Genomic DNA, 9,111 nt, shown 5'->3' on the forward strand with positions numbered 1-9,111 from the left:
CCCCCCCCCCCCCCCGGCCAAAAAAAAAAAAAAAAAAATCATGGATATGAAAGGTGGTTGGAGGATGAACACTGATGTAATATACCCCTCAGCTCCCCAGAAGAGCCCAATTGGGTCTGGGCTGATTTGAAGAAAGGTCTTAAGCCTCGGCTGTATGTTACCTTTGGAGAATAAATATTCCAAAAAGAAAAGGGAAAAATCCATGAGGCAAACTGGTGCCAGTCACAGTCAATGCAGCTGAAAAGCCTGGTACGTCCCACTGCCTGGCCCTACCAGCACAGGGAATAGAGCTGTGCAGGCCTGGAGGGAGGAAAGTTCAAGGGCGTAGGCTGGGTAGGGGACCCTGAGCTGCAAGGGTAGGGGCCTCCATGCAGTCCCAGTGCAGCAGTGACAGGAAGGCAAGCAGGAACCCTAGTTGAGCAGGTTGCCCTGCTCCTGGGCCTGGGTCAGGCTGTCCTTGCGGTGCAGGTGGTGCACCCCCATCCTCTTAGGGCTGCGCTGGGGACGACTGGAGCTGGGGAGTGCCCAGGCCCTGCCCTCCATGTGGGAAGTGCCAGGCCCTTTCTCCGTGCCACTATCACTGGGCAGCAGGCTCTGTTGTTCTTCCTCAGGGCTGATGGGCAGGTTCAGCTCTTCCTCTTCCTCCTCCCTGGGAGGGCCAGAGTCAGGTTCTGTTGGCAGCAAAAGCCCTCTCTCAGGTGGGGAAGAAGGTGCCAGAACCTCCTCATCTCTGTCAGTAGGACTAAGAGCAAAATGATGCTGCAGCTCGAGGAGTGCATCACGTCCAAAGGCTGTGCGCTGGGCCACAGTGGCCGGTGGTGGAGTACGGTCCACAAATGCCCGCTGCCAGCTGGCCAGCAGGTCCTCCTCAGAGCTGGCAGAGCTGGTTGGGGCACTGAGTGATGGGGGGGCTGGAGTGGGCTGGTGGTGAGGTGAGGCCTGGGCTGAGGCAGGGCTGCTGGGCACTGGGCTGGGGTGGGCCCGCTCACTCCCCTCCTCTACCAGGCTCAGGGAAATGGCCTGGCGGGTAGCATAAGTGCAGTTGGGCAGGGGGCTGTTTCGGGGGATTCGAACCTTATCCTCAGAGAACTCTATTACCTTGCGGCCAGGATATAGTGGGTGTGGTGGAGATGGGGTGGGGTAGGGGCTCAGCTTTTCAAAGGCTGGCAGGGGCAGCTCCTCCTCTGGGGAGCCCCCAGCAGTGCTCAGAGAGTGGCACTCCCCATTGGGTTGGGAGGTTGGACTTCCAGGGACTGGGGGACTAGCTGGGTCACCTAGGGCACTCCCACTCATGTCTACATGCACAAAGACATCCTCAGCCAAAGGGCGCCCAGGACTGCCTGACTGGGCTGAATTGAGCAGGAGAGACTCTGGCTTCTCCAACACTCGAGCAATGATAGAGGTGGGTACCACAGCCCCTGGTGCCAGGCTGGGGGCAGGGCTTGGGCTGGCAGCCTCTTGATCACTGTGCAGATGTTTCCGAACCATGTCCTGTAACTCACAGGGCAGCTGGGGTAAAGAAGCAGGAGAAGGGAAGAAAGACATGAATGATCTCAACCTAAGATAGCTTGACCCATGGCAAAAATCATGGCTACACATACAAGTACTACTGTGTGCTCAGCACTTTGTTATCTCCTGTGCTTTTATAGCACACCAAAGTCTATCCTCATTTCACAGATAAATTGAGGCTAAGTAGGAATAAAATAACCTGAAGCTTTTGAATAACACAACCAGGATCTGAACCTAGAACTGATGCTAAGGCCGATGTGCTCTCAAACTTGATCTCTCCCATCTTAGCAGTAGCTTCTGCCCAATCAGATATAAGTTTGAGAATCTGGACTGACTGGCAGCCTTGGGAATAACTCCTCTCCTTTGTAGGCCCTATCAACCTTGGATTGGGCCTGATGCTCTGGCGTCTATAGAGTTTGCCCCTTGGAATAAAGGGATTAGTATTATGGCTGATAGCTCTGGCCACCCATTCATTTTTGCATAGGATCCTGAAATTGAGTTCCTTTCTCCTTGTCGCTGTTCCAAAAATACTAACAGAGCCAGCCCCCAGCCCTAGTGATGGGCCCTTGACAGCACACAGGACACCAACCAGTGGCTGAGCTGACTGGCTTGAGAGGAGACATGCAGGTGAGGGGAAGGCAAAGCAGAAAGAGGTAGTTAAAGGCAGGAGGATGGAAAGAGATGTAGAAACTGGAGTTACAGGAGTCCTAAAAAAGCTAGACTGGCATTGCCAAGGAGGGTGTTGTACTCACATCAGCGAACTTATGATTACGGAAGTGGGATTTGTTGCATTTGAGCAGCTGCACAGCTAGATTGCAGTCCAGCCGGTACCGCTCCTGCAGATACAGATGTGGTTCAGAGCCCAGGCTGCTCAAGGGAGCAGGGCTGAGCCAGGACGAAAACAGCCACCAGCGAGGAAGGCCCCCTAGGTTCACATACATTGAGCTCCTCCAGCTTGTTGATGGTGTTCTTGGCATCCAGCAGTTTGTTGGTCAGCTCCACAATTTCCCAATCCAGTGTCTTCCTATCTATCTCAGCCTTCTTAATCTGAGGCACAAGACTTTTGGTGAACACAGCCTACACCCCAGCCAGCCCTTCCTCCCTTGCCCCTCCTCCCAGCCCAGAAATACAGGAAGCCACAGGTGCTAGGGCAGCCAAGGCGGACGGAATAGAAACAGACAATGGACAGACAGAAGACCAGACACCTCTCCTGTTCTCCAGGCTGACTGTAGGGTGGAGGTTTTCTGAGCATGACCTGTTGCCACTTGGGCCCAGGACAGAGGCGCTATGAGAGCTGCCCATGCCTTGAGGGAAGTAGAGGGGCTCTATGCACCAGGCAAGGCAGCTGGTGTCTGAGAGGTAATAACTGTGCAAACCCAGGCACTGAAGTCTATGTATGTAATTATTTCCAGGATCAGGCTAGAAAGATGGAAGAGTGGGCTGGGTGGCAGCTGGGTGAGTCTGTGAGATTATCTAGTTGAGCAGGGAGGGAGCTGCAGGCTCAAAAGCAGCCTTCTGCTCTTTAGCTCATGGACTGGATATATGGCTCCTCCTCCCCCACCAATGGCTTGGGCTTGCTGCCACTGCAGAATAGAGGCTGTGAGTGTTCAGTGGTGACATCAATCAGTACCTCTGCCTGAGCCAAGTGCAGCCTTCCCAGCTGTCCCCCAGGAAGGAGGTACGGACCACTGAACAGGCCTCATATGAGGAAGAGGAAGGGAGTGGGCAGAGGGAAATGACCAGGGCCCCAGCAACCCAAGATCTCAGCTGAGGAGGCGGCCAGGGCAAGGGAGAAAACACAAACTCAGACGCAACTGCAAAAATCCAGCTGTGGCTAAGAGAGGCCTGAGAGGAGAGTGCGGCAGCAACGGTGGCAGCATGAGGGGAAGACGAGGAGAGAAGAGAAACAGTGTGAGCATTAAGACAGTCCTGACTTGCATAGCACACTGCGGTCCCCTCCCCACCACTGCCTCCTCCCTCCTCCCCAAGCCCCAAGGCAGAACAGCATTCCCTTAGCAAGTCCTAGTCCCCTGCTATGCCGTGAGCACAGTGCCTGCCAAACTGCCCTCCTGGACAGATTACCAGCGTGTGCAGCTTGTCCTCCAGCTCCTGGTTGGTCCTTTGGGAAGCTGTGTAGCTGTTCTGCAGCCTGTAGAGAATACACAGCAGACCCTGAGTCAAGACCCTGTTCTTCAGATCCTGATCAGAATCTTTGGTATAGAATCTTGAGCAAATCATTCTCCCAGAATTTCAGTTTTCTCATCAGAATTAGATGATCTCTGAAGCCTCTTCCAGCTAACCACCTATGAACAAGGAGATATGTGCATGTATACCCTGGCCCCTCATTCCCATACCTACGGAACTTGTCCTTAAACTTGTCCAGCTCCTCACGGCTCTGGCCCAGCTCCAGCTCCAGACAATCCTGCCCGATTTCCAGCTCACGCTCAAGGGCCTCGGTGCGCCTGGTGGCTGAGGCCAGACGTCTGCGAAGCTCCTCATTCTCCTGCTGCAACAGCCTGGCAGAGTGAGGGGTCAAGGGCAGAGGGGTATCAGGGATAGAAGAGCCAGCCCTGGGCTCAGGGCCGGGCTCAGGAAAGAAAGAGTAGGGATGACATGAGAACAGGCAACTTGGGGCAGGGGACTCCTTGAGACTCAGCCTGAGTCTGGGGCAGCATACTCCATAGGCCTGAGGGCCCTGAGAACATAGCCTGGCTTGGAGAGTGCGGGGAGGCAGAGAGGATGGTAGAGGGCAGTCCAACCCCCACCCTCATTAGAGAAGAATGAGAAGACAGAATTGGGTGGGGGTACAATTCCCAGTCTATCTCTGGTTACAGCCCAAGCCAGCCGGCCACCAAGCCCCTCAGCTCCAGTTTCCCCACTGCACAATCAGGCTACTCCATTATTAATCTCTTGGAAATCCAGCCCAGCACTGCCCTCCTCTCCAGAGGCCTCACATGGCCAACAGAAAGGGCTACAGGGAGGCAGATGGCACAGGAGAGCCAGGAGCCAGAGAAAGACTCGCTGGCAAGAGCAGGCCCTCAGAGCCATCCACTCCTTGGTTCCAGGTTCTCTTGGAGGCCATGGAACAAAAGCTCTTATTCCAGAAGGACTATTCACAATATCGAGCCTCCTCCCAGAGTCCTTAAAACACTCAACCCAACCTTTATTTCTACTTCATCCAAAGAAAAGCCCAACTGTACCAATAGCCTTGCCTGGAGCTAAGAGGGACAGAGTTGAGACAGGGCAGGCTCTCGGGCAGCAGATACTCACTTCATCCTCTCTGCGTCAGTCAGGGGCCCCTGGGCACAAAAGAACAGAAGCTTGAGGCTCAGCTCTGGACCACTGGCCTCCTGCTTGGCCCACCCTCCAAAGAGCCCTGGAAAGGGCTGTGTCTGAAACCCAAAGACTCTCACAGCCGGAATGGGCTGAAGAGCCCTGTAAAGATGGAATCAAGCCAATAATGCCCAGATAAGCCTAGATTACTCCATCCCAGGCCAACTAGAAGATCCAAGAACCCCTTCCAACCCTCACCCTTATGCACACCAGCTCCAATCCCTCTCTTAAGCCTAGAGCCAATTGCAAGTAAGTTTTAGTACATATGCTACCTCTTCCCGGGATTAAGAGGCTATCAGCTGTTCAGAGGGATCCTAGTGACCCCTGCAGACATGGCAGAGACCTTCCAGAGAGGTGAAGAAATCAGGCTGAGCTACATAGTAGGGTTCCAAGTTCTGACAATCAGGCAGACTCAGGCCCTTATAGGGGCTCGGGAGGAACAAGTATATGGGTGAAGGAGAGCCTCTGGGCTAATCCTGAGAGGACTGAAGTGTCTTGTCTTGCTTTTACCCTCTTGCCCCACTCTCCCAAACCCCCTACGATGGCCATGGTCCAAGAGTCAGAACTCAGCCAGACACAAAGCAGAGCAGGCACATGCTATGGCAAGAGGAGAATGTCAAAGAGCCCATTCCCAATGGAGCTGACTGCTTCAAATGCCAGTCAGGGGCAGGAAAATGAGGTGGGTGGCCACACCACGGACTTTGAAGCCACTGACACCGGGATTTGATCCCTTTCTACCACACGCTGGTTATGTTGACCTTGCTGAGCCTTAGTGTCCTCATCTAAGAAACCAGGGCAAGGTCCTTTGGCTGGTACCTAGCACAACAGCTGGTCTTTTAATTTAATATTCCCTGAACTGAAATGGGATAAGTCACAGCATTTCTGCCCTGAATCTGACCAAAGTGGCCACAGTATTCCTGATGAGCAGCATGTGCTAACTATCTCTCAAGCTCTGAACCACAGTGGAAATACGGTAGCAAGGACAATAATCTACCACAATACTTGTTTCTTCCCCTTAGTAAGCTTAATGAGGGAGGATAACCAATTTGGAGAATGATTTGCAATTGACTGAAGGCCTCCTAAAAACCTCACGCATGCTTCCTAGCAGTAAGAATGTATTTCACAAATGTTAGCCAAACAAAGCAAAGCTGGAGGAAGAGCTAGACTTCTGGGGATTGAGGAACAGCTAGTCTGATGGAAGTAGCTGGGCTATAGGGGATACAGGTTGAATGGCTCTCCTCCACTAGTGGAGGACCAGAGTCCCAACCTCCAGCAGGTTAGGACCCCTATCTGGTGGGCTGCCTCTTGAAGGAAGGACAAAACTGCATGCATGGGATCATTTCTGCTGAATTATGAAGATTCTGGGGCTCTGTGACATATGGACATGTGCTCACAGCTGCCTACATTGCTCCCACTAGCAATAGTGGAGCTAGGAGACCCCAGACACTATTAGCAATGCCAACTCTCACCCCAACGCGGGGTGAGAAGACCCCTCAGGTGGGAGAAGTTGGCTAGTCACCCAGCCTCAGGGGCCCGCCTCTGCCAGTCAGGGTGAAGGTACTGGTCTTGCTGACCTCCTGCTCGAGCCGGGATCCAGAAACTTCCGGCCGCAACTCCCGATGCTCAGGTGGTGCCTTACGGTAGGGTTTCTTAGCAGGGGCTGCACTGGTCATTCTGGGAGGTGAGGGCTCCTTGACCTGCTGAGGGGAAGCAAGGAAGGAGGCAGCTCAGAAATGAAGGAAAGAGGCCTCTGGACTGAGGGAAAAAGGATGGTAAAAGAGGACATATATAGGAGCCGCCAGGCAGGAAGAGAGGCATTGCCGGGGTCACTAGAAGGGCTGGACTCTGGTGTGTCGGTGCCCATGGAATCAGGAGAGTGCTGGAGTGGGGCATGGGTCCAATGGGAACAGAGAGGTGTGAAAGGCAGAGCCTAGGCACCAGGAAGAGTGGACTGTGCCTGGGGAGTGGGCAGCCCACCACTCTCCTTTGGGTTCAGAAGAAGGCCTCAGAGGGAAAACTGCTCTCTATGCACCAGCTTCCTCAAGTCTAAGTTGGGGTGAGAATAGCATCAATTTCATAGGATGTCATAAAGATTATGTAAAGCACTAAGAACAATACCTGGCACTTAGGAAATGTCCAATAAATATTAGCTTAAAAAAACTCTAAGCAGAAAAAAAAGGTTTGAGGATGTTCACCCAACCCAGGATCCTCAGTGGGGAGGTCTCCAAGATCAATAGAGCCCTGAAGGCCAAGTCCCTCTACCACTCTTCACCAGCCCCCGACCGAGAGGGCTACCTGCCTGCCCCCTCACCTATCAGCCTCCCCAGAAGAGAGCCATGTAGGGGGCACAGGCCTCACAGGGACATACCGTCTGTTTGTCGGCAGCTCACTCTGTTCCGCTCTCCGGGAATTAGCCCTCAGCTCTCCACATCCCACGGCCCCTCCACTTCCTCTAGCCAACAGATCCTGAAACCGGAGAAGAGAAGAAAGTGGAGACCAGGTGTCAGCCGCCTCTCTGTCAGTGCCAAAGGCCAGCCTGCCCAGTCTGGGACCTGGAAGCTCCCCCTCCCCCCTCAGGAAGAATCAGGCAGAAAAGCCATGGAACAGGAGGTCTGAGGGAAAAGAGGTAGAAGTGGGAAAGGACTGGAAACACTGGATTCCTACCTTTCTCCATGAAAGCACTGTCACATGTATCTGTACGTGTTCATGCTCTCAGCTTACTCACAACCCAATTCTGAAATAGGTCTGGGTCCTATCCTGTCCCTCTCCTGACCCACAACTGTCCTTTTCATCTCCCAGGCCTTTCAGAGTCTGGAAACAACTAAGCGATTTGGACAACATGGGCTGCAGAAGAGAACAGCAGGAAAAAACCTAGTAGAGACGTAAGAATATGCTGGGGGAAAAGCTCCTAGCAACGTTTCCAGAAGGATCCCAAAGACTACCTCTGTGTACAATGGTGGTAAACAGACTTTGTGATGAGGAGGGGTAGGTCAAGGAGAGAAAATCCAAAAAGGCAGTTTAGAGCAATGATAGTTCTCAAATAGAGTGATTTTGGTCCCTCCTCCCCCTTCTTTATCTGGCAAATGTCTGAAGACATTTCTGGTTATCACAATGGAAGTGGGTGCTATTAGCATCTAGTGGGTAGAGGCCAGGGCTGCTGCTAAATGTCCTATAATGCACAGGACAGCCCACACGACAAAGAATTATCAGCACATAGTGCTGATAGTATGAAGGTTGAGAAACCCTGGTGTAGAAAACCCAAGTCTGGAAACACCTGAGTTCCCGGCTCAGTGATGCTTTTGATCCACCATGTGGTCCTTTCTTACTAGATAAGCCTGTTTCTCATCTGCATGAGGTGGCTGGACTGAGTGACCTGTGCAGTCCCCTCAAGGTTCCTGGGGTTCCAAACTCTGCCCCCACCTGTAATAAGCTGGGCTGCAGCATGGGGGCAGCAGCCACCACAGGGACCAATGGAGGCAGTAACCTTAGGTGGCCTTCTGGGCATAAACAATCTTCCTGCTGCCATCTACCTAAACAGAACTGGGGGCTGAGGGAAGCCTTGCGGGCTAAAGCGTGTGTTCCTGCTGTTGGGACATGCCCTGGCCATGACTCCTGTCACATTCCAACAGGGCCTGAGGCAAGAAGAATGGTGAGCGGGTAGGGAGGGTGGGGAAGCAGGAGTGGCCTCCCTGCTCTGTCTGGGCAGCCTGGTCTCTGGCTTGGGGTTCTGGGGGAGCTGGAGCGTGACAGCAGGCACGAGCCACCAACCTCCACCCCTCTGATGGTGAGGCAGAACGTGTCCCCACAGGGCACAAGCAGCATGCTATGTCGGGCTGACTCCCTGCGCAGGAATCCGGGCGAGCCTGAAAGGACAGTACATTCCTGGGGTGTGGGGAGCAAACAAGTCACCCCCACAGGTTCCCCAGGGCTACCCCTCCAGAGGGCCCTAAGGTGAGAGCTCCTATAGCCTGGGGGAGAGGCACAGAAAGTTCCAAGCCAGCCTGGGTACCTAGGCTGATACTCAGAGGATATGAGTAGGAAGTTGTATATGAGTTGGAAAAGAGGGTAGAGTCAGAGACACAGGAGTAGGCATTACAGGTAGCCGAGATTTTACAAAACTCAGGGAAGGTTCCTGAGTGGGGCCTCAGAAGCCAGGCCCCAGCTCCCTTCCCTATCTGATCCCATCAGCTGAGTAGCCCCATTCTTCCTGCAGGCCCCTTTGTAGTCCCCTCTATTCTCAGCTGCTTCTTTTCTTCCTTATCCATTTCC

General features: G+C 53.4%; 1 protein-coding gene across 31 annotated transcripts in view; it reads right to left on the reverse strand.

The window, feature by feature from the left end:
• Window positions 1-57: 57 nt before the first annotated feature.
• Window positions 58-9,111, reverse strand: part of TJAP1 (tight junction associated protein 1) — a 27,061-nt gene continuing 18,007 nt past the window's right edge. For 18 of the 31 annotated variants that reach the window (XM_015600492.2, XM_015600485.2, XM_015600486.2 and 15 more), the window contains 8 exons: window positions 7,211-7,308; window positions 6,417-6,542; window positions 4,780-4,808; window positions 3,864-4,025; window positions 3,592-3,658; window positions 2,449-2,556; window positions 2,262-2,345; window positions 58-1,509 (listed from right to left, as the gene is read on the reverse strand). In XM_015600492.2, the coding sequence (XP_015455978.1) occupies window positions 412-1,509; window positions 2,262-2,345; window positions 2,449-2,556; window positions 3,592-3,658; window positions 3,864-4,025; window positions 4,780-4,808; window positions 6,417-6,515 (1,647 nt within the window). In that variant the 5' untranslated portion in view covers window positions 6,516-6,542; window positions 7,211-7,308 and the 3' untranslated portion in view covers window positions 58-411. Of the gene's footprint in view, window positions 1,510-2,261; window positions 2,346-2,448; window positions 2,557-3,591; window positions 3,659-3,863; window positions 4,026-4,779; window positions 4,809-6,416; window positions 6,543-7,210; window positions 7,309-7,506; window positions 7,687-8,610; window positions 8,706-9,111 lie in introns of those variants that run through there. The other 13 variants (XM_025042670.1, XM_025042668.1, XM_025042655.1 and 10 more) reach the window with 5 other exon arrangements.

This window comes from Pteropus alecto, unplaced genomic scaffold, assembly GCF_000325575.1.
Source record: "Pteropus alecto unplaced genomic scaffold, ASM32557v1 scaffold7, whole genome shotgun sequence".
NCBI lineage: Eukaryota > Metazoa > Chordata > Mammalia > Chiroptera > Pteropodidae > Pteropus > Pteropus alecto.